General features: G+C 39.1%; 1 protein-coding gene across 1 annotated transcript; it reads left to right on the top strand.

Moving 5' to 3' along the window:
• The first annotated feature begins 1,303 nt into the window (after nt 1-1,303).
• Nucleotides 1,304-18,587, top strand: EMC7 (ER membrane protein complex subunit 7). The gene is made up of 5 exons (XM_019968465.2): nt 1,304-1,592; nt 5,405-5,524; nt 12,436-12,574; nt 14,107-14,187; nt 16,324-18,587. The coding sequence occupies exons 1-5, from the start codon at nt 1,360-1,362 to the stop codon at nt 16,474-16,476; spliced, it is 726 nt and encodes a 241-aa protein (XP_019824024.1). The 5' UTR covers nt 1,304-1,359; the 3' UTR covers nt 16,477-18,587.
• Nucleotides 18,588-25,027: the final 6,440 nt, after the last annotated feature.

Consider the following 25,027-nt stretch of genomic DNA (forward strand, 5'->3'; position numbering starts at 1 on the left):
AAAACTAAGATCATGGCATCTGGTCCCATCACTTCATGGGAAATAGATGGGGAAACAGTGTCAGACTTTATTTTGGGGGGCTCCAAAATCACTGCAGATGGTGACTGCAGCCATGAAATTAAAAGATGCTTACTCCTTGGAAGAAAAGTTATGACCAACTTAGACAGCATATTAAAAAGCAGAGATATTACTTTGCCAACAAAGGTTCGTCTAGTCAAGGCTATGGTTTTTCCAGTGGTCATGTATGGATGTGAGAGTTAGACTGTGAAGAAGGCTGAGCGCCGAAGAAATTGATGCTTTTGAACTGTGGTGTTGGAGAAGACTCTTGAGAGTCCCTTGGACTGCAAGGAAATCCAACCAGTCCATTCTGAAGGAGATCAGCCCTGGGATTTCTTTGGAAGGAATGATGCTAAAGCTGAAACTCCAGTACTTTGGGCACCTCATGCGAAGAGTTGACTCATTGGAAAAGACTCTGATGCTGGGAGGGATTGGGGGCGGGAGGAGAAGGGGACGACAGAGGATGAGATGGCTGGATGGCATCACTGACTCGATGGACGTGAGTCTGAGTGAACTCCGGGAGTTGGTGATGGACAGGGAGGCCTGGCGTGCTGCGATTCATGGTGTCGTGAAGAGTCGGACACCACTGAGCGACTGAACTGAACTGAAACATAGAAACGAGAGCCTTTTCATCTTGCACGTCTTGCGGAATCTCTAAAGGCTTTTTAAACGCTCTGTTCTGGACTTATTTCTATCTAAATCAGAGCCTCATTTGCAGACACTATTTAACATCCTCATCCCTCTCAGTCTTAATTTTTTTTTTCCCACTTTTCAGGTGGCGCTAGTGATTAAAAAAAAAAGAAAAAAAAGAACCCGCCTGCCAATGCAGGGGTCATAAGAGATGAGGGGTCGATCCCTGGGTTGGGAAGATCCCCTGAAGGAGGGCATGGCAACCCACTCCCACTCTTTCCTGGAAAATTCCATGGATAGAGGAGCTTGGCGGGCTACAGTCCAAAGGGTCGCAGAGTCGGACACGACTGAAGCGACTTAACAGGCAACACACACTTAAGAACCTCGTTCCTCTCAGTGGGGACCACAGCAACTCACACTTCACTTTCGCTTCGTGGGCAGCTGCCTTAAGTGGCGCACCTCACAGAGCCCTCCATTCTCTAGCGCGCGGAAGTTCCGCAACACTCGCATCTCGCTAGTGGATTGGCCGAGACTCCTGCGCTGCGGTTTGTGCCCACAGTGGGCGCCCGAACCCGGCGCGCGGAGATGACGACATCAGCGCGCCGCTGCAGCGACTGCGAGAGACGGGGAGGGTTTCCGGGGCTACCGGCCTGACCGCCGAGAGCTGCTGTCATGGCGGCCACTCTATGGGCCTTCTTTTCCGTCCTCCTGCTGCTGCTATCAAGGGATGCCCAGAGCTCGGAGGTGTCTGGGTCTACCTCCGACGGGTCAGGAGGGAGTGGGGTCGGCACTGGAGATCGCTTCAAGATTGAGGGGCGTGCGGTTGTTCCTGGAGTGAAACCCCAGGACTGGATCTCGGCGGCCCGAGTGCTGGTAGACGGAGAAGAGCATGTCGGCTTTCTGAAGTGAGCATCCTGAGGGCAGCGCGAAAGCAATTGGGATGGAAGCTGGAAGGGAATTCCCCCTGAGGGCGCTAGGTGTCAAAATCTGACGACGTCGCTGTCCGAGGGTGAAAGGGCGAGCACTGTTAGCGGTCTGTGCCGGGGGTACCTTGTCAGGCAGTCTGACGTTTTCCCCTTCCCGATCCTGTACCACAGAAATGAGGATGGCAGGTGCTCGTCCCAGGGCCAGAGCAGTGGCGTCAGTTATCTTCAACTCCCTTTTAGCCCTGGATGGGAACGGCCACTTCTGGGCCCTAGGGACAGGTGGACCCTTTTTTTGTCTTTTGATGAATTCTTTCCTTTGCATCTCATCTGGTTTCCCTGGAATTTGGCCTCTTTTTGCACTTCATTTCAGTCTTTTGGTAGCTTCATGTTATGTAGAATGATGCTAAGCAAGTGGGAATTCTCAAAGCCCACAGGATTTCTAGTGATGACACAGACTGGAGGCTAATGTTGCTACTTCTAAAATTAATGGGCCCTGAAGTCCCTAATCAAAACACCTTTTTTTGCCTGGAAGTGGGATTGTTGTTCTTTTTTACACTTGAAGTTATCGAGGGATTTGCAACATCACTGTTGTCATTTATGTAAGACTCTACGGTGTTTATGCTCATCTGTCCTGTCTGGCAGTGAGTAGAAATAGGATTTGAGCCTATATTTAAAAGACATGGTGAATTTATTAGCACTGCAGTTCTCTCAGCTTGCTTTTCAGATGTCTAGGCATAAGTGTAATATGATGTTTTAAATCTTTCAATTGCTGCTTGGAAAGTGAAACTTTGAACTGAAAGTATTTGGTGAAGTGTTCCTCTGATGGGTTTGTTTACTAACAAGTGGTATCTGAAAACAAGACAATTTAATTCTAAATCTGTTTTGTAAATATTCAGAGTCTCCGGGTGCCTTTGAATGAGAATTTCAAACTCAAATTAATAAACAATGAAGAGAAGCTTACTATCATTTTTAAAGTGCTGTTTATCATTAAAAATCTGGCATTAGGCCATTCTTGAAGTTTTACCCTAATAAATGATCTTTTAATAATAAAAATCTCATTAAGCTTTAGAAAATTAGCCATGATTAACCATTTGATCTCTCTTCTGCCATATACAGTTTTTAAAATAAGCATTATTTTTATTGAAAATAATTTCTGCTTTGTTTATTGAAGAAAATATAAATAGAGTAGAGATAGCAAGCCTTAACATTTTATTGTATCTTTTTGGAATTATATGACATTTTTAATACTAATATACAATATACAGTGCTTTGTAACTTGCTTTTCTTCATTTAATATTTTGTGAGCAGCTTCTGGTGCCATTTCATGTTCTTTCATTTATATGTAGAAAGGTTGAGAATTAATATGAGGGGCTTATTGTGATAACCATTTCGGAAGAGGTATAGGTAATTTGTCCTGTACCTGTTATACATAACTAGCATGCAATTTTGACTGTGTTTATGCTTGTTGGAGGTGACTTGAGACTTTACTAAATGAAGATTGGGGGAGTTTCAATTGAAGACTACCCATGCCACTTCTTGCTCTCATCACTGTGTATGTGAACTTAATTTATCTTGTCCTCTGTTTGGGGGCATTTAGATAGTTTTCCGGAGAAGGCAATGGCACCCCACTCCAGTACTCTTGCCTGGAAAATCCCATGGACAGAGGAGCCTGGAAGGCTGCAGTTCATGGGGTCGCTGAGGGTCAGACACGACTGAGCGACTTCACTTTGACTTTTCACTTTCATGCACTGGAGAAGGAAATGGCAACCCACTCCAGTGTTCTTGCCTGGAGAATCCCAGGGACGGGGGAGCCTGGTGGGCTGCCATCTAAGGGGTCGCACAGAGTCAGACATTACTGAAGCAACTTAGCAGCAGCAGCAGCAGATAGTTTTCAGCTTTTTGAAATTATGTGCTATGCTTTATGTAAGATTATATACTGTAACTTTTTTGAACTGTTTATTATGGAAAACTTCAGACATATGCTAAAATAAACAATAACTTAGGAACACATCACAATTTACTGTTTGATTTCATATCTGCTATCTGCCCCTCTTTACTTTCTTTCTGGAATATTTTAATGTGATCTTAAACATAATATAATTTCACTTGTAAAAACACTGTTATGTATCTCTGAAAGATAAGGGCTTTAAAAAACCCACAGTACCGTTATTTGTTTCACTAAATAATAATAGTGTCATTTAGTACCCAGTCCATTTTTATGTTTCCGCACTTACTTCAGAAATACTTTTAATGTGCTTGTTCTTTCAAATCAGAGTCCAGCAAGGTCTGTGTATTGCAGAGTACATTTTAAAAACCAGGTTTTAAGTTTTCATTGTAAAATGTGTATGTTATCTTTTAAAGTAAACTGTTTACCCTAGGATGAAAAATATATTTGCTTTTTATTTATGCCATTAGTTCTGCTATTATTTATGTTGCACAGGAATTAATTGAATTCTCTTTTTTTCTGGACCTAGAAAAAAATTTTGAAATTCATTCATTTAGGGTCCCATCAAGAAACTGAATAATTAGAATAATTCAAGGAAAGTTTAATGAAAGGATTAACCAGGGTAGTCATGGTGTAAGGAAACAATCAGATTAAGCAGTACTCCAAAGTTTACAACTTCAAGGCTATTGTCATCTCTAAGCCTGAATGGAGGCTAGGAAATAAAGGTTATTGGAATCTAGAAAAGAGCAAAGAACAGCCTAGAGAGGAGATGGATCCCTTGCCAAAGCCAGTTAGGGGTCCTTGCATGGAAAGAGCTGGGAGGAAGGTATACTAAGCTCGTTTTCTTCCTTTCCTGCTGTTGGGAGAGAAGGGTGGAGAATGATCTGAGGGAAAATAGAAGACATCCAGCCCAGAAATAAGTTAACTTGATGTTTATATTTCAACTCTATTTCAGTTTAGCGTGTTCTTTGAAATAGTATGGAACTTTTTCCCCTTACTTTTTAGTAAACATGTGGATGTAACAGAATCATTCCTTTAACTGTGAAAGAGCCTAATGATTTAAGGAACATTATTTTAACATTATTATGAGACTGGCAATTCTTTGATAAAGTCAGTCCTTTTAGAATCTTTGTTCTCCTGAATCATAAACTTTTTTCCCATCAGAATGGCAGTTTCTCATTAGCAAAACAAATTAATTTTGGTCTGTGAACCTGAAATGACTAGTTCTGGATGGGGTAGTTTTCTTAGTCTAGAAGGTTTAGAAGAAATCAGTAAGGCAAAAGTGGATGGTTTTAACTCACATAAATATTTTAAACTTATACATAGCCAAAAAGAAGTAACTAAAATAGATGGGAACTATTTGAAACAAGTGGAACAAGCAGTATTTAATTACCTTTTTTTTTTTTTTGGTAAAAAAGTAAAAATGAAAACAAAATACAAATTAAAACTAGGGGAAAAAGCCATTTTTAATTAAATTATTGGAGGGGTTTGGCAAAATTGGAACCCCAATATTGTAGGAATAACATATTCATTCCCTTGAATAAAGACATGACTTTAGAGTTGGACCTGTACTGCTGTCACCTCTCATCTCTATCCTGCAGAAGGAATAGAAGTGCTTTCTGTGTCAGGGCTCTCTGTGGAATGGTCTGGGGCATTTTCATTACCCATGCAGTGTAATCATGGAAGCTGAAATGTGGAACAACTCTCACCAGTTTGGGTTTGTTTTGTTTTGCTAAATACTGTGTCATTTTGGGGGGTATTGGTTTGGGAGTTAACTGATGATTTAAAACAAGGAAATAAACTGTTGATCATAAATGACTAAATAATGATAATTTCATTTTTCCAGGACGGATGGGAGTTTTGTGGTTCATGATATACCTTCTGGATCTTATGTAGTGGAAGTTATTTCTCCAGCTTACAGGTTTGATCCTGTCCGAGTGGATATCACTTCAAAAGGCAAAATGAGGTAAGGACAGCTGATTTAATTTTTACCAAAGGCTAGGCTCCTGAATACCTCATTATATATTCCTTTCAGAGTTTATAGTTAAGGTTGAAAGGATTCTTATTTAAACTGCATGTATTCCTTAAAACATTTAAAGCATCCTTATATTGTTCTAATTTGAGCATTGATAATATTGTACAGTTGAACTTTCTCCTGCTCTGCCTTAATATTTATTTTAAAACTCCTGATATATATAGAGAAGAGGTAAGATTACTTACTATAGGAGCAAAAGCACTGTGAAAGTTTTAATTGAAATGCGATTATTAAAGTTGGAAATAATTTAACTTTTCTAAGTTGAAAATATTTATCATTTGTTTTTCATTGGGATATTTTGATAATTTCATGGAGTTTATTTCAAAATGAGGATCATAATGAGAAAAAGTACAGTATTAGAGGCTGGAAGACAGGAAAAAGTTTTAGAATTTCCAAGTAGATGAACACATGCTTTGAAGTTGAGTGAAAATTTTGGACTAATTCAGGCTCTAATTCTGGAATACCACAGACCCCTTTCAACTCGGAATCAGTTGTGTAGATGTCCACAGTGTTCAGATTTAGCCTTCTGCTATTATAAGCCCAGTTGATTATTTGTTATTAGTCTCGTGCCAATAGTGCTCTCTTTGGTGTAATCTGACCAGGAGGTATAGGAAGCCATTTTCTTGCTTGTTTGCTTTATTGAGCTGTAATTGACAAGTACCAAACAATTTAAAATGGTAATATCTCTTCTTTGTTTGAGCTATCACAAAATTACTTCGTGTTGCCATAATAAATCTTTCCAGGTAGCTCAGTGGTAAAGAATCTGCCTGCCGATGCAGGAGACTCAGGAGTCTCGGGTTCAATCCCGGGTTGGGAAGATCCCCTGGAGAGGAAATGGTGACTCAATCCAGTATTCTTACCCTGGAAAATCCCATGGACAGAGGAGCCTAACGGTTTGCAGTCCACAGGATTGCAAAGAGTCTGACAAACTGAGCAATTAAGCATGCATGCAGTAATTAAGAAGAGGTCACGCAAAGGCAAAAATAATTTGGGGGTTAGAGGAACTGTCGGAGAAGGCAATGGCACCCCCTCCAGTACTCTTGTCTGGAAAATCCCATGGACAGAGCAGCCTGGTAGGCTGCAGTCCATGGGGTCGCTAAGAGTCGGACATGACTGAGTGACTTCACTTTCACTTTTCACTTTCATGCGTTAGAGAAGGAAATGGCAACCCACTCCAGTGTTCTTGCCTGGAGAATCCCAGGGACGGGGGAGCCTGGTGGGCTTCCATCTGTAGGGTCGCACAGAGTTGGACACGACTGAAGCGACTTAGTAGTAGTAGTAGTAGTAGTAGCAGTAGAAGTAGAGGAACTGTATTTTATTACTGACCTTTTCTTCACATGCCTAGCATATTTAGGTTGATTTGTGGAGACCTTAGATTGAGTTGATATAAGAGAGGTGTTTAGTTTGTACCATAATATTTATATTTGAGTTAACGTTTACTCCTAAAATACTTTCCTTCTTCCTTTACTTTTTTTTGATTATTGAACATTTTTAAAGTATAATATGTAAATATGCTGTAATTAAAATAGTCTTATGTTGAGCTTTGTATCATACATCCTTTATATCAGCTGTATATTAGTTCATTGATGTCAGCTCCGATAATGGATAGGTAGAGTTTTCTTTTTCCTCTTTTAGCATGTGTTGAACACAGTTATTCTGTGTAATTTAAATTCTTAGTTTTATTATGAAACCAATAATGCTATGCTATTGGTATGCTATGCTATGAAACGCAATGCTATGAAAAATAATTCTTTAGAAACAAATTACTTTCTCATATATTTTTGAAGTTAAATTATTGTCTTAGAATACTTTGTCCAGATTCTAATATCACTTGCTATTGGCTACTCAGACTAAGGGTAAAACTTGACTAATATCCTGCAAATATATTTATAAATATTTTGGGGGTAATAAATGGATTGTTTCAAAGTAATTGAACCTTATTAGCTATTGACTTTCTCATGTCTTTTTAGAGGCATAGAATTTTAAAAATATATATTTATATATAAAACTAGTATGTTAATATCTAAATTGTAAAGAACATATCATGACTTTTTATATACTTTAGGATTGCAAGTGTGGACATGGAGGGGGGTTAGTAGATTTACCATATGCACTTTATATAAGTTTGAGAGTCTTTAAAAAATACTGAAAATACTGCGAATTCCCTGGGGTTCAGTAGTGGGGAGTCTGCACTTTAATTGCAGTGAGCCTGGGTTCAACCCTCATTGGGGAATTAAACTACAAGCCAAGTGGCCAGACCAAACAAACAAAAAACTGAATACTGGAGGGAATGAGAGTTGTTAAAACAGGATATTTGTTGATTAAAAACTGTAATTTATTTTTATTTATTCTTTTTACTTTGAATTTTGATTAAAGCTGTTGTTCAGTTGCTAAGTCATGTCTGACTCTCTGCGACCCCATGGAATGTGGCATGCCACATTTCCTTGTCCTTCACTATCTCCTGGAGTTTGCTCAAATTGTTGTCCATTGAGTCAGTGATGCCATCCAACCATCTCATCCGCTGTTGCTCCCAACTCTTGCCTTCAGTTTTTCCCAGCATCAGGGTCTTTCCTAATGAGTCAGCTTTTCACATCAGATGGCCTAAGTATTGGAGCTTCAGCTTCAGCACCAGTCCTTCCAATGAATATTCAGGGTTGATTTCCTTTAGGGTTGACTGATTTGATCTCCTTGCTGTCCAAGGAGTCTTCTCTAGCACCACAGTTCGAAAGCATCAATTCTTAGGAGCTCAGCCTTCCTTATGGTCCAGCTCACACATCCATTTATGACTACTGCAAAAACCATAGCTTTGACTATATAGACCTTTGTCCACAAAATGATATCTCTGCTTTTTAGTACGCTGTGTAGATTTGTCATAGCTTTTTTCCCAAGGAGCAAGCATCTTTCCATTTTGTGGCTACAGTCACCATCCTCAGTGATTTTGGAGCCCAAGAAAATAAAATCTGCCACTGTTTCCATTTTTTCTCCATCTGTTTGCCATTAAGTGATGGAACTGGATGCCATGATCTTAGTTTTTTGAATGTTGAGTTTTAAGCCAGCTTTTTCACTCTCCTCTTTCACCTTTATCAAGAGGCTCCATTAGAGTGGTATCATCTGCATATCTGAGGTTGTTGATATTTCTCTGGGCAATCTTGATTCCTGCTTGTGCTTCATCCAGCCCATCATTTTGCATGATATTCTCTGCATATAAATTCAATAAGTAGGGTGACATGTAGCCTTGATGTGTTCTTTTCCCAATTTTGAACCAGTCCGTTGTTCCATGTCCAGTTCTAACTGTTGCTTCTTGGCCTGCATACAGTTTTCTCAAGAGGCAGGTCAGGTGATGTGGTATTCCCATCTGTTTGAGAAGTTTCCACACTTTGTTGTGATCCACACAGGCTTTTGCATAGTCAGTGATACAGAAGTAGATTTTTTCTGGAACTCTCTTGCTTTTTCTATGATCGAATGGATGTTGGCAATTTGATCTGTGGTTCCTCTGCCTTTTCTAAATCCAGCTTGTACACCTGGAAGTTCTCAGTTCAGGTGCTATTAAAGCCTAGCTTGAAGGTTTTGAGCCTTACTAGCGTGTGAAACGGAGGTGATGGCACCCCACTCCAGTACTCTTGCCTGGAAAATCCCATGGATGGAGGAGCCTGGTGGGCTGCAGTCTTTGGGGTCTCAAAGAGTCGGACACGGCTGAGCGACGTCACTTTTCACTTTTCACTTTCATGCATTGGAGAAGGATATGGCAACCCACTCCAGTGTTCTTGCCTGGAGAATCCCAGGGACAGGGGAGCCTGGTGGGCTGCCGTCTATGGGGTCGCACAGAGTCAGACACAACTGAAGTGACTCAGCAGCAGCAGCAGCAGCAGCGTGTGAAATGAGTGCAGTTGTATGGTAGTTTGAACATTATTTGGCATTGCCTTTCTTTGGGATTGGAATGAAAACTGACCTTTTCCCGTCCTGTGGCCACCACTGAGTTTTCCAAATTTGCTGGCATATTGAGTGCAGCACTTTCACAGCATCATTTTTAAGGATTTGAAATAGCTCAACTGGAATTCTATCACCTCCACTAGCTTTGTTTGGAGGGATGCTTCCTAAGGCCCACTTGACTTTGCATTCCAGGATGTCTGGCTCTAGGTGCGTGATGGTTATCTGGGTCATATAAGACCTTTTTTGTATAGTTTTGTGTATTTTTGCCACCTCTTCTTAATATCTTCTGCTTCTGTTAGGTCCTTGCCATTTCTGTCCTTTATTGTGCCCATCTTTGCGTGAAATGTTCCCTTAGTTATCTCCAGTTTTCTTGGAGAGTCTTTCCCATTGTATTGTTTTTCTCTATTTCCTTGCATCGTTCTCTTAAGAAGACTTTATTATCTCGCCTTGCGATTCTCTGAAACTCTGCATTCAGTTGGGTGTATCTTTTCCTCTTTTGAATAAAGTAGTCTAAGCAGTTAGAAATATTTTCCTAAAATACAAACTTTTATTCGCCTTTTCACCTTGGATAAAGAGTACTGCCTGCTTTAACTTTTAAGGACTGGTTGCAGCAGTGGGATTCATATTTGCAGATTTACTCCTGTTGATTGGATACTTGAAGCATAACTTAAAAAAAAAAGGCCCTTATCAGTTTAATCATTGTGGGGTGGGCGACAGTAGAGAACAAAGAAGGACTTATATAAGATACTAATAGTCTTGACCAGTGTTTTGTAAGTATGCATGATAAATTAGTTTCAAATAAATGGGACTTCCATTTCTGACATTTTGGCCAAATGAAAAATTTTAGAAATGCTGGATAAAACATGATAAAAATTTCCTTTTAAATGTATAACTCCCCCAAAAGTAAGGGAACTCCCCAGAGAATAAACTGCTTTCCCACCTGGGGGATTTATTATTCTCTCACCAAAAGGCTTAGATTTTATTAGCAGTTTGTAGATGGAAGGCAGGCTTTGGGCATGCTAGGAGTCAGTCAGACTAGAGACTTGTTCCCTCCTCGACCCTTGGCCTGAGATCCAAGAGATCAGATTCCCAACTTGGCCCTGGCTTTTGGAGGGAAAAATCTATCCTGAAAATTGATATACTTATTACTTCCTGCATGATCCAAAAAATTCCATTCTGAAAAATTAATAAGATGGTCCCTGGTCATGATCCTGGACTCCTGGCAGAGACAAGTGCATAACCTCTCTGGAGGCAGATACTCTCTGTCCACACCCACACATAAGTAAAGTCTACTTATAAAAAATACCCAAGAAAACAATGTCCATGGAGTCAGCAGATGAATCAGACCTCTGATAACTCTAATTTTATTTGTTTATTTTTGGCTGCGCTGTGGCTTTGTTGTTCTGCGGGCTTTTCTCCAGTTGCAGCAGGCGGGCTACTCTCTAGTTGTGGCATGAGGGCTTCTCACTGCGTGCATTCTCCTGTTGTGGAGCGCCACCTCTAGGGCTCCAGGGCTTCGTTAATTGCGCCTCCTGGGCTCTAGAGCACAAGTTCAGTGGTTGTGGCACTCGGGCTTAGTTGCTACATGGCATGTGGGATCTTCCCATATCAGGGATGGTACTCATGTCTCCTGTATTGGCAGGTAGAATCTTCACACTGAGCCACCAGGGAAGCCCTGAGAACTCTAGATAGTATAACTATTGGATATAGACTATATAAAATGGTTTAAAGTATATTTAAAATGCTTTAAACAAAAATACTTATTGCCATAATACCAAAATAGACCATAGATAATACCAAATAGACCATATGAAAAAAAAAAATTGAAATTTTGCTTTGGAATATAAAACTCAATGGATGTGCTGAGCAACTGAACAGAAGTTTGATAAGTTGGAGGACAGATCAGAAAAATTAGCCAGAAATCAATACAGATGAAGGAAAGGACTCTGAATGTGAGAGTTTAACAAGATGTGGAGTAAAGAATGAAAAAGGGCTACCCTGATGGCTCCGTGGTAAAGAATCCGCCTGCCAATGCAGGAGACATGGGTTTGATCCCTCATCCAAGAAAATCCCACATGCCATGGAGCGACTAAGCTCTTGCTCCACAATTATTGAGCCTGTGCTCTAGAGCCCAGGACCCGCAGTTAATGAAGCCCTCCAGCCCTAGAGCCGGTGCTCCGCAACAAGAGAAGCCACTGTAATGAGAAGCCTGCTCAGCAATGAAGACCCAGCACAGGCTCCCCTGCCCCCTCTGTCCGCCTCCCCATAAAAGAATGAAATGATCTAACACTTGTCTAATAGAAGCTCCAAAAGGAAACGATAAGAGGAAGGGGGGAAACAATTTTTAAAAAGTACACTGAAATATGTGTGGACATGGGTGATTAAAATGCATAGCATGTCTGGTAAAAATGTAATGTTAACACCTATGACACTGTTGCAGGACTTTCTTGAATCATGTTTTTCTTGCAAAATACCCTTTGCAATTAGGTATACCCCATAATGCATATCTCAGACAACCAAAAAATTCTAACATTTTTATATATTTATAGCAAAATAAGTTTATTATTAAATAAAATCAAAGAGCTTTAGAGCTGGAAGAATTCCAGAAGAACTTCTGGTATAACCAGAAACATTAAGAACTTAAGACTTGCAAGCCTAGGTATTAACAGATCTGTAACTAGAAACTAGGTCTCTTGATTCCAAATCTAGTTTCTTCTCTACATTTGCTAAGTATTTTAGACATATAGATGAAGCTACTTTGATCAGATTTTCAAGATCAAAAATTAAAATGCCAAAGCATTCTGGAAAAAGCTAAAGGTAATTAAGGCATTGCCAATATATTATAAGCAGTTCTTTTAACTAGTAATGCTTGTAATAGGATTACTGATGCTTTTTTCATGTTGCTTTATCAGAGCGAGATACGTGAATTACATCAAAACATCAGAAGTGGTCAGACTGCCCTATCCTCTCCAAATGAAATCTTCAGGCCCACCTTCTTACTTTATTAAAAGGGAGTCTTGGGGCTGGACAGACTTTCTGATGAACCCAATGGTATGTATCAGGCTATACTAAAGTACCTTTACTAATCTCTAATTTGCTTATAGGCAATTGAAAAATCCTAACCCTGTGATAGGAAAGCTGGGGTCAGATTGTTGGATGAAAGGATTATTGTGACTAGTTTATGAATTTCAAGAAAATAATAGCTTTGGAACTACATAATGAAAAAAATAGTATCAAGAATGGCATGGTAGATTTGACATAGAAATGTGCAGCAGAAATTAGATAAATAGTTATGTTTAAAATTCACACAGAATGAGTATGTGGTAAATCTCCACAGGGTTGCAGAGAGTCAGATCCGACTGAGCAACTAAACACACACACAGTCATGTGATAAGTCACACATGTAATAAGTCATGTGATAAGTCACATGTATGGTAAGTCACACATGTATGGAGTTAGCTCTCCTTCATACTACATGCATATTAGACCATTGATGAATGTGCCATCACTTAATAAATTGCCCTCTTGATGGGACATGTACTTTTTTTTCTCTCTCTCTCTTTTGAATATGGAATGATCAGAAAAATTATTCTGTGGTCATCTAAGTACCTGGTATTTTCATGAAATGATATTACGGTATCCACTAATATAAAATTCTAATAGCATAATTCTTCAGAAAAAAGTTAACTTTTTTTTTCTTTGCTGTTTTTTGAAACTTAAATTATTACCTTAGAATTATCTAAGTGTTAATCATATTTCTTGATGATAGCTATTTAGATCACAAATAGGGATGTTTCAGGCTGTACATCCTTTGAGAGGAATAAATTAGTACCTGGAATCTGCAGTTAGGCCTGAGGAAGCAGGAGGGTAGAGTGGATGGATGAAATCAGTAGTGAGACTCCAAAGCTAATTGAGAAATATCTTCCATGTTCTCATTTCTGAAATTTCCATGGGAACGTATGCAGTGTGAGAAGATCCTAGGTCATTTTTTAAAACTTGTCTGCTATAGTTGTTGCCTAGTAGTATATTGTCGGAGAAGGCAATGGCAGCCCACTCCAGTGTTCTTGCCTGGAGAATCCCAGGGACGGCGGAACCTGGTGGGCTGCTGTCTATGGGATCGCACAGAGTCGGACAAGACTGAAGTGACTTGGCAGCAGCAGTAGTATATTGTACGTTAGAAGGGGGATATTTTGTTTTCTCCAAAAACCGCAAGTCATCTGGAAAAAGCTCAGCTGGTCATCACGATCACCAGTCTCAGTGGCAGACTGCAGATTGAAGAAAGTGAACGAATAGTTCTGTTTGCAAACTGTTTGTGTTAAATAAAACTCTGAACTCTGCAAAATGATAGGTAGCACAGATATGAAGCAAGGTGTCTGTATAAAGTCCACACAAACTTATAGATAAAGCTCTAATGTTATAACAGTGCACCTTGATGTCAGCAGTCCTCATTCAATAGAATTGAAGTGGTGACTGCTAGTTTTATTCTATTTTACAGTATTTAATTCCATCATTGTTTGTTAAGTTCAGATTTTGTACTACAGTTAAGTGGGGAAAACATTTTCTGAATGTTTTTTCTTTCATAGGTTATGATGATGGTTCTTCCATTATTGATATTTGTGCTTCTACCCAAAGTGGTCAACACAAGTGATCCTGACATGAGGCGGGTAAGATGACTGAACCATGTTCTGATGCCTGGTCATCCATTGTGGCTGAATGGCTTGTATTTGTCCAGCTTTATCCTAATTCCCAAGCCAAATTCATCTATAGGTTGTGTTGATACAGTATTGTATGTTTCTTGTATTTAATTGTTTCCATTGGACCAGATAAATTCAGTTGGATCTGTCTGATAAAAGCCTGGATCTCTTCATGTAGTTAAGACATTCTATTTAGTACTTGCCTCTTTGTGACTCACTTGTTAAATAGTTGAAATGCGTAATGATTCTGGTATACCTAATCTAAATATTTCACTGAATGGTAGCTTCTTATAATCTACCTTTATTTTATAAAGTTCTTCAGAGTATATGCCTTTAGTTTATGTTCAGACACACAAAAGACATTTGGATAAACCACAGGAGAAAAATAGAATAGTGGTTTTCAAACTCTACCACAAGATCGTACTGTTTGGTGAGGGGGATAGGAGTTGCCAATAAGATGCTTCAAATTTAGTCCCACCATCTCATCTCTTTTAAATATTGGCTTCTGTATAAAATCTTCAGAATTGAAAAAGAAAAAGTTATCTATTCTTCACCCCAAACCATCAACATACATCTCCCGAATTCCAAGTTTTTCTGTTGTATTTAATATACTGATGTATTTACACCTATTGATTACTGAATAAATATTTATTATCAATTTTTAGGTTCTAGATACAGGGGATACAAAGATGGGTTATATGTCATCTCTGTTGTCAACAAGCCCAGTTAAATATAGGAAATAGAATGGATTTATAAAGCACTCTTCTTTCCATGTGTGTGTTTTAAATGGAAAAATAAGCTATCCATAAATAAAAATGTCTGCTGAGGTACTAGGTGATTAAGTTCTGTAAAGGCATATATCCCATGCTGGAATGGCAAAAAAAAAAAACTTCATAAAAGAAGAACACTTTATGATGTTTCAAAATGTTTTATTGCTAAGTTTTGGCATCTTTGCCTCAGTGTTGGTTGGAAAGTGTACCTCCTGTATCCTTGTATCTTTTAAGGCAGTTAACTCTCTGTGGTATCAACAGAAGGAAGCATTAGAAGTCATACTGGGTTAAAAATTCATTTCTTGCAAAATGCTTTTCACATAGTATGCAGTGTAAAAAGTTGTTCATTTAAGAGCTTCAGAATTGAACAGATTCAAAAACAGAGTTGATGTATTTTTGCAGAGATTCAAAACCTGTTACTATATACATTTAATTCTTGATTACTAGGGGATGTTAATATAGGTGATTTATATTTATAATGTTTCTTTTCCTGGGCTTATTTAAAGCATTTTCTCCTTGAAAACTCATATATAAATTCTACCTTTGGAGAGAAAGCCCTAACTAATAATTGAATTAAAAACTCAATTTTAAATGATAGATAATAGGGTATTTCCTATTTTTTTCATGTCTGAACCAATACAATTATGAGTTCACTTTTGTAATGTCACATGAAATTCAAATGAAGCAGACATTAATATTGTCAAAAGTGGAACAGTACTTTGGAGATTGTTGGCCCAGTAAGGGGTAGGACAGAAACCTCAGAATAAAAGCACTATTTCCTTAGGTCCTGTGAGTGACGGTAACATTTTAACATTTGTGTTGCTTGCTTTAGATGCTGTAACTGAGGTGACTCAAGTCATACAGTGTTCATAGATTTACTAAGGCCCTTAGGAATAAAGTCTTGGAAATACTATAGTTATCTTCAAACTTTTCTGATAGCTTGATATATAAAGATTGATATTCTAGATAAATGCATCTAGAAGAAGCATGAGTTTAAAAATACTTGTTAAAATAAAGTATTTTAATCAGAAAACAACATAGGTGGCAGGAATATAATCACATTATGTCCATTATCAGAGAAAATCCCCTTTACAAAAACATAAATGGAATCAAACCCCAGGCAACACTTTTGAGCATTTACTGAGGTCAGAATGCTGAGTGATACAAGGGGAGCATGAAACATGGTTTCGAAATGCTGTTGGGTGTGACATTACGTCATTGCTCAGAACCAGTACCTTTTTCGTTTCTCTCCTCCTTCCTTAATGGAAGTGTTAGTTGCTGGATGACTTGAAGGATCCCTGTGACTTTCATACCAATGTGCTTTGCCTTCCCACAGGAGATGGAGCAGTCAATGAATATGCTGAATTCCAACCACGAACTGCCTGATGTTTCTGAGTTCATGACAAGACTCTTCTCTTCAAAATCATCTGGCAAATCTAGCAGTGGCAGCAGTAAAACAGGCAAAAGTGGGGCTGGCAAAAGGAGGTAGTCAGGCAGGCCAGAGATGGCATTTGCACAAACGCAGTAACACTGGGTGACATCCATGTCCCGAGGGAAAGCCGTGTGAAGCAACTACTGTAAACTGAGTCATCCTGAAAGTTGATCTCTTACAACTGTCATGTGTGATAACTCTTCAGCACAGGTTTTGTATTTGGTACACAAGGAAACCCAGCTTTCATCCTTTGTCTGTATGAGGTCAACATTGATGTCACTGAATTAATTACAGTGTCCTATAGAAAATGACATTAATAAATTATATGAAGTACGATACATTATGTATATTAAAATAAGTCTTAATCCAGAGATAAAGTTATTTTGTCATTTTTTTTTCACTTTAATGTTTCCTTTAGTCCTTACGGTTTTCTTCTGTCTTTCATTATATGAGGCTTGAACTTAACCTTTCCTGTTTAAAAAGAGTGCTTAGTGTTTTTAGAACAGCATGCACCATGGGTTTCTGTGTAACTAGACTGTTTAAAATTCTTAGTCCTGCCCTGTAGTTTTAACATTCCCTGATATTTGAAGTAGAACCACATGTTCCTGATGTAGTTTTAATCTTTATTATTACAGCTGGTTTCAGAGTGTGGATGTATGAATTAGAGTGGATGTTATCAATCTTTAAATTCTGGTTACCATCTGTGGTTTCATTTTATAATTATTGAACATCAGCTTTATACTGTGATTCAAAGTAAGATACAGAGATGGATAATACCCAGTGCCTGTCTTCAATAGAGCTTATTATGTATGGAGGAAACACAAATAATGACAGAGAGTGAGTGGCCAGGGGAAAGAAGCACAGGAGTAGGAGAGCCTTATAGAGTCTGAGGATGGAAAATCAATCTCACAGCTCCATGTTGTCATGTTGATAGTAGAGCAGAGGTCCTTACAAATCCTCTCATCTTCCCCATTATTGATTCTCAGCGGTATTGGAATATAAATTACTACTTTGCAGTTAGGAGTATCTCAAAACCTTTTTATTTCGATAAGTTATGGCAACTTTTCTTTTGGATTGTTTTAATTTAAAGAACTCTGATGCCACAGTATTGCTTCTAGTAGGGCTCCTATCTTCTCCTGTTAAAGAACCCCCCTGTTGCTTTCTTAGGATTATTAAGTTTAAAAAAAAAAAAAAAGGATTGGTTCTAAATTCTTATTTTCCTTCTTATAATAAGTACCATTGTTCATTAAAAAATTTTTTTTAATTTATTCATTTATTTATTTTGGCTGTGCTGAGTCTTTGTTGGCCATTGTTCACTTTGAAATGAGGTATTTGAGTTTTCTTTTAAAAAAATAAGTTAAAAACAATTAAAAAAAAAAAAAGAATCTCCTGGCTGTCCAGGTGTTAGGACTCTACTTCCACTGCAGGGGGCAGAGGTTCGATCCCTGGTTGGGGCTCTAAATCCTGCATGCCATGTGACTTGGCCAAAAAAAAAAAAAAAGAAGTTCTGATTCAGGACATTTTAAAAACTGTATCTCTGATTACATTACGTACACTAAAGTTACCACACTAGTTAAGCTATGAATAAATAAGGTGAATAAACTGGTTAATGGTAGAACTAGGTCTTTTAAAATAATTATTTATTGAAATAGCTAAAATATCAGAGCATGAATTGAGTTAAAGTTGCAGTTCAAAAGAGTCAGAATATAGTAAGAGTCATAGTTGTTTGGCCAGAAATTATGTTCAAAAGTTTGAAAATTTGGGTTGTCAGAATTTGCACATGGACTATGTGATAAGCTAGAAATTAGAAAGCACTTCCATGCTAATTTAAAAAGTATATGTGATTATTTTACATAGATTTTAACACAGTCTGAACATAATATATATACCCCTTATCATATTACAGAATGTTACTGCATTGGTTGTATATGAAACTTTTATCTTTGCACAGACCCTTCATCAAATACTTAGTGTGCTTACAGGTGCAGAAATGATGGTATATTAGACAATATGTAGTTGAGTGCAAAGAGCCTCTGTTGAGTTGCTCACTTGCTTTGTGGCTTTGGGCAAGTCAGATTCCCACTTTGAACCATCTCTTGTCCTGTTCATTGTTGTGTTTCCAACATTGAGCATGCAGACACATAATAAATGTTTGTTGAATGAATAAATGGGCCTCAAGTTTCCTCATCTGTAAAACTGAGAGATTTGGATTAGACCTGTAAATTCCTTTTCAGACCCAAAATTCCAATATAATTTTAACCCAGTTCTTATTATTTCTTACCCTGAAGAACTGTATGATTTGTGCCAACTTTTTCTCTTTTTACTTCCCTGGGTTCTTTTTGCTATTTCCCACACGGAGACACAGTATGTTTCTCTTTTTTAAAAGTATTTCTTAGATTCAGTTTACATTTATCTCCTTTTAAATATAACCTGTGTGGTTAAAAATTTTTCACTTCTGCTAAATTAAACCTGAGTAGCAGCTTTGTGCAAAACAGATCTTAGTTGCCCATTCTTGTCAGGAAGTTCTGAGTACCTGGGATGTATCAATAGCTCCCAGATTTTCAGTTTTTTAGGGAGTCAAAACCTCAGGACTCATCTCGAGTCTGGTTAACATTTTGAAAAAATTAGGTATTTTACCTAACATGCCCAAAGTAGTAAAGTATGTAATCATTTTGTTCTTATGTTACCTCTGACAGGAGAGAAGAAGCAACCATTCAGTGTACTTTTCAGTAACTGGAATGATTTCAAGGTCCCGAAGAGGTCAATAATAATAAAGGAGACCTTTTTCATTTAAGTAGTTACTCAAACTTTGAGAAAGTTTGGGGTTTTTTTGTGTGTGTGTCTTCAACTAAAAAAAATCTATTGAAAATATTTTTATTAAATAGCTTAAAGAAAAAACTGAAACAACTGTTTTCATTTTTAAAAATTGCCTTCCAGGTCACATAGTCACATTTTTGCATGGTTATGATCAACTGTTTAAAAATTGGGCAAAAAGTCATCTTTTAGGATGGCTTGTATATGCATTTTGTATTTTAACCCAATAAAATTCTGTTAAGCACTAACTTCAGAGAACACAATAGAAACTGGTGACCCAGTCTTTTAGTGCTATTCAAAGAGCACGTCGAGGCAGGACCTAGTTGTGCTCTCCTTTCAGCATTTTAGGTGTGATTATTGTTATCCAAGTCAATTATTGTTTTAATTTGTAAGGTTTATGAGAATATCCAATTGAAATAAGTACTTATAATTATTTAGAGAACTTGAGAAGGGTAGATTTTGTAAAATTCAAATGTTGCCTATAAATTATGAACATTGTTTTAATATTCCTGAAAAAGAAAGATGAAATACTAAAATAGCTATTTTAGGGGAAAATTCTCCCTCCCCCAAGTAGCACCCAGTATTAGCTTGTCTCCTTTCCCACAGTAACAGCTTTATCATGGGAGCATAGGGAACTGAAACCTTTCATAATGCCTTCAGTCAGGTAGGATTGGGCTAGCCTGGGCAACCCTGTTAAGATGGAGGAGTAAATTAATAATGTTAGGTGGTAAACAAGAGGAATGGGCAGAGCCAAAAAACTGGCTGTGCACAGCACTTGCAACAGAAAACTTTGACAAGCATTTACTTGCACTAAAATTTATAAACTAGTAATGATTGAAGATTCACATCTTTATCTCGTTAGGTAATGCTGAAATAAAAATTTTCCATGTATGTATATATGGCTATATGTATGTGTATATATATATATAAAGTAATTCCACTCAGTGAGCTCCTACTATATATATTTGGATATTTTAAAATATATTTGAAGTAACTAGTAAAGTTATAAAATCTTTAAAATTAAATGATCATGAAAATTTGGCATTAATATTAAGAAATGGACTCATTCTTAAAGTGTTATGAGGTGGTTCATAAGGGACCATGAGAAGATGTATAAGGAAAGCTTCCTTGCAATCACTGTTATGAAATCGTGTGCATCATACATAGGAAAGAGAAAAAGTTCATTTTGCATTTGTCTCTCTATAGGCCTGGATGGACCTGTCTTCTCACCCATAGCTGGTTGGACTGAGGGTGGGACTTGAGCCAGTCAGTTGGGTGGTACTGGATCAGAGAAGGTGGTATGTTGATCCTGAGCTACAGGTAAGCAGAATCAATGGTCTAAGGAATCTGGCTCACAAAGAGCATGACAGATGCCCAACTGGGAGAAAGACCATGGTAACTCCAGAGATTGGGGGAGCAAATAGCTGCTGGACAGCGTTTCAAGTCTGTGGAGATTCTGTTGGTCTTGCAGGGATTCAGTGAAAGCCTCTTGAATCCCTTCCCCGACTATCTGCACCCTAACCCCTTACTTATCATTTATCTGATTTGAAGAGTACTGTGTCCAGTGTTAGCCTCTACAGTAAGATACATCGAGCAGGTCTAGAGAAAAGCTGCCAGGGATTAATATTCATACTTTTCTATACAAATGATTCTACTGACCCCTGACTATAATAACTAGGTGTACTTTAAGAAGAATTAAAGTGGCTATAATTTTTTAGTTTGGTAAAGAATGCTAAGGGGACTTTTCAAATGCTTAATAATCTTTCTAAAGCAAATTCTGATGAATTGTGTATTCCTCAGTAAGGTCTGAAAAACAAAATGGACTTAAATACAGCAAAAGGAATTAGTTTCTTGTGAAGAAGAGTTTCTTGGCATGGTAAACAAAATGGTGATGTGCCAGTGACCAGATTTACTTTTCTTGGCAGTCTTAAAAAACTGGGCAAAAGTCACCTCTTAGGAGGGTTTATATATACACCTACTGGTCTCTTGGGCTTCCCTGGTAGCTCAGCTATTAAAGAATCTGCCTGCAATGCGAAAGACCCTGGTTCAATTCCCGGGGAATTGTTCCCCTGGAGTAAGGGATAGATTACCCACTCCAGTATTCTTGGGTTTCCCTGGTGGCTCAGACAGTAAAGAATCCGCCAGCAATGTGGAAGACCTGGGTTCAATCCCTGGGTTGGGAAGATCCCCTGGACAAGGGCATGGCAACACACTCCACTATTCTTACCTGGAGAATTCCCATGGACAGAGGAGCATGGTGGGCTTCAGTCCATGGGGTTGCAACGAGTCGGACATGACTCAGCATAGCACAGCACTGGTCTCTTAAACTTCTTCCTATCCCCCAAAGTAAATTATTTTATTCTCAGAATGTGAGGAATATCAACAAAATTGGACAGTGGGGAAGGGCAGAGGAAAATCTAAACTCTGACTCTACGAGCTTTCCTTCCTTTAATGTACATCTGTTGACTTGTCATCCAGCTTATGCCTAACTGGTTGTCCCCTGGGAAAGAGTGCAATCCAAAGAAGTGTCATCCCAGAAGCTCTGTTTGTGCTGTGTGGCTCTGCTTTTGTGGGCCTGCCATCCAGGTTAGGCCATAGGCCAAAGGCTATCTCTTGGGAATTTGAAATGAAAACTGAGGGATCAAAGTAGTTTGCAACATATAAATTTGCAAGATGTTCATGGCTCTTTATCATACACACTACAGAAAACAGGTTCCAAGTTGAAGTGGAAGATGAATTCTGAGAACTGTGCCTTTGTTCAAATCCTTCCCTGGGGCCACTGTGTTCTTTCTCTTACATTCCCTGGAACTCGGCTACGTTGTGTGAAAGTGAAAGTCGCTCAGTTGTGTCTGACTTTTGCGACCCTATTTATTGTAGCCTGCCAGACTCCTCTGTCCGTGGAATTCTCTAGGCCAGAATACTGGAGTGGGTAGCCTATCCCTTTCTCCAGCAGATCTTCCCGACCCAGGAATAGAACCAGGTCTCCTGTCTAGTATAGTGTTTATGTGTTTTACTTAAGCTAGTTCCAATAGGTATCTATTATTTGAACCCACGTGTCCTAACTTACGTACTTTTCCAGAGCTGACTAAAATTATCTCTAATCTACTGAAAGCCTTCTCCTTTTCCCTCAGTCAGTGAAAAATCGGGCTGTGTTGCCTCTATATCATCTTGAATGAATGGGTCACAAGGAACTTTCTGAGTTATGGGAGAAATTGGATGAACACATGTCCTTGTTTCATCAGTTACTAGTTATATGATCTTAGAAAAGAAACCTTTCCAAGCCTCAGTTTCATCAAATGTAAAATGGACTACAGATTTCATCTATAAAATGAAGGAAGTATCTACTTCATAAGTAAAACTGTTTAGAACACTTTATGTGTATTATCCCACTTAATATTTATAGTAACCCTATTCTTATGTGTTCAGTGAAAGCCTGTAATTATTAATATTCTTAATGGCAATCCACTCCAGTACTCTTGCCTGGGAAATTCCATGGACGGAGGAGCCTGGTGGACTATAGTCCATGGGCTTGCAAAGAGTGGGACACGACTTAGCGTCTTCATGTTCACTTTAATTTTCAGATGAGGAAACAAAGGTTAAAATTTTCCCAGACTCACCAGCTGGTAACCTAGAGCGAATCCTGTGAACCATTTCCTACAGTGCTTCTCTTACAAGCTAAACTGAAAAGACTAAAGATTCACATGCACACCATCAATACACAGCCTTACATCTATTCACTTGCATGCCCTCTGCCTCCCTCTGCTGGTATGATCTGGGCTCTTGCTTCTCTCCTTCCAGACACCGAGAGAAGAGGGTGGTGTAGTCAAGAGAAACTGACTTCCAGGAGAAAGCAGTTCTAGTCCTAATTTCTGGTGCCTAGAGCTTCAGACACTGTAAACCTAAAGGTAAATGTGATGGCGTCAGTCCCTAATAAAAAATCCTTTGTGGACGCTCCATAGACTTCAAGATAAACCCTCTGACCATGGTCCATACAGACTCATTTCTTATCACTTTCTTTTTGCTTGAATCTTGAATTTTCCTCATTTCCCCACTTTAAGTTCTACATGTGTGCTCACCTCTGGGCCTTTTTATTTCTTCCTCTCAACTCTACCTCACCCCTACTCCTTTCTCTTGTCTACTTCTTACATTTTCTTTAGGACAGTGTGGAAATCACCCTTGACAAAAGTCTTCCAAATGCCCCTAGGGCTTGGATTAGAGCCTTGGTTCCTTATCACGCCTGTGCTTACACCATTATAGAATTTCATTTTCTTGGACCACCTTTTTACTTCTCCGACTTCCCTGGATGGTAAAGTACTAGTGATACGACCAGCCTATCCTCAAGGAGGGTTGGGAAGACTCTAAATCCACTAAAACAGTTCTGTGGTGGCTGCAACATAAAGCATCATCATTTTTAGGGATTTCCAACTCAAATCATCAAAGAGATCAGAGACTCGTGAATTAAGCTGCTACTTCTCAGGGAGCCACACAGGTACTAGCTATGCTGGAAAAAACCCACAAAACCCTGGAGCCTAACCTTGCAGCTATCTGCTCCCTCGATGTGCCAGAGTCTGCTAAGTAAGGGGACTCATCATTGAGCAAAATAGCATGAACTCTGGCTTTAGAGCTAGAGTTTAGCAGGAGAAATGGACATGAATAACCAAGCACATATATGTGTGTAATGAAGACCTTGATAGGTGCTCCATGGAAAAGTCCTGGGTGCTATAAAAGCTCATAACACGAGATGAGAGGGTAGAGGGCCAATGCAGGACCACTTCTTTGAGAAAGTGACCTGTATGAAAGACTATATAGGAATTAACAAGGCTGAGCCTGAGAAGAAAGGATGAGAGAGAGGAGCTTCTCAGTGTGAACTGAGGTGGGAGGGAGGTCGGCCCGTGAAGGAACTGAAAGAGCTGTGTAACTGGAGCACTTGCGGAGGAGGAGAGAGGGGAGGACCTGAAGAGGTGGGAGGACCTGGAGGCCTTGCAGGCTTAAATTTACCTTCTCAAAGATAGCTCACTCCTCTCAAGACAAAAGGTAAGGGAAAACCCTGTGTATGGTGTTCCATAGTCACCCAGTGTGGCTGACTGTTGATAACCAGTGGGTAAAGAATATGCCTTCAATGCAGGAGACGCAGAAGACATGGATTTGATCCCCGGGTTGGGCAGATCCCTTGAAGGAGGGCATGGCAACCCATTCCAGGATCCTTGCCTGGAGAATCCCATGGACAGAGGAGCCTGGTGGGCTAAAGTTCATGGGGTTGCAGAGTCAGGCACAACTGAAACGACTGAGCACACAAACTGCGGGATATGAAAATCACTGCCCAAAAGCCTCAAGGACCCCAACACTTTTGAGATAATAATGGAAGAAAAACAAGTCTTGCCTTCCCTCCTCACTTGCTTTCTGCCCACATCTGGCCCAACCTCATGTCTTTAAATGATGTGATCTAGCAGAGATCTCTGGCATGAAACAGTTTCTCCTCTTCATCTTCTTTGGGGACTGGCTGGGAGTGAAGTTTCTGCTCTTCTTCAGGGCATCTCAGAGGACTCTGAGTTCCCAGTATGCTCTCAGCCCTCACTCCAAACCAACGGCTGCCACTCTGAACCCCAGGCTCTTCTCTCCTCACACATACTCGTTTTATGTATGTAAATGTGTGTGTGATTGTGTGTATTTGATTTTGAAACTATTCTTGCAGAGTCCTACTGGTACCTTCTCTAACTTCTGCATTCCTACCTGACCTCTACCTTAAGAAGGGATTGGATTATGGAATAGGAAGGTTAGGCTATATCCAGACAGG

The sequence above is a fragment of the Bos indicus genome, chromosome 10 (assembly GCF_029378745.1).
Source record: "Bos indicus isolate NIAB-ARS_2022 breed Sahiwal x Tharparkar chromosome 10, NIAB-ARS_B.indTharparkar_mat_pri_1.0, whole genome shotgun sequence".
Classification (NCBI taxonomy): domain Eukaryota; kingdom Metazoa; phylum Chordata; class Mammalia; order Artiodactyla; family Bovidae; genus Bos; species Bos indicus.

Coding starts and splice junctions, on each gene's coding strand:
- EMC7 (XM_019968465.2), top strand. CDS start 1,360: ATGGCGGCCACTCTATGGGCCTTCTTTTCCGTCCTCCTGCTGCTGCTA. Junction 5,525..12,435: donor ACTTCAAAAGGCAAAATGAG/GTAAGGACAGCT, acceptor TTGCTTTATCAG/AGCGAGATACGTGAATTACA. Junction 12,575..14,106: donor ACTTTCTGATGAACCCAATG/GTATGTATCAGG, acceptor TTTCTTTCATAG/GTTATGATGATGGTTCTTCC.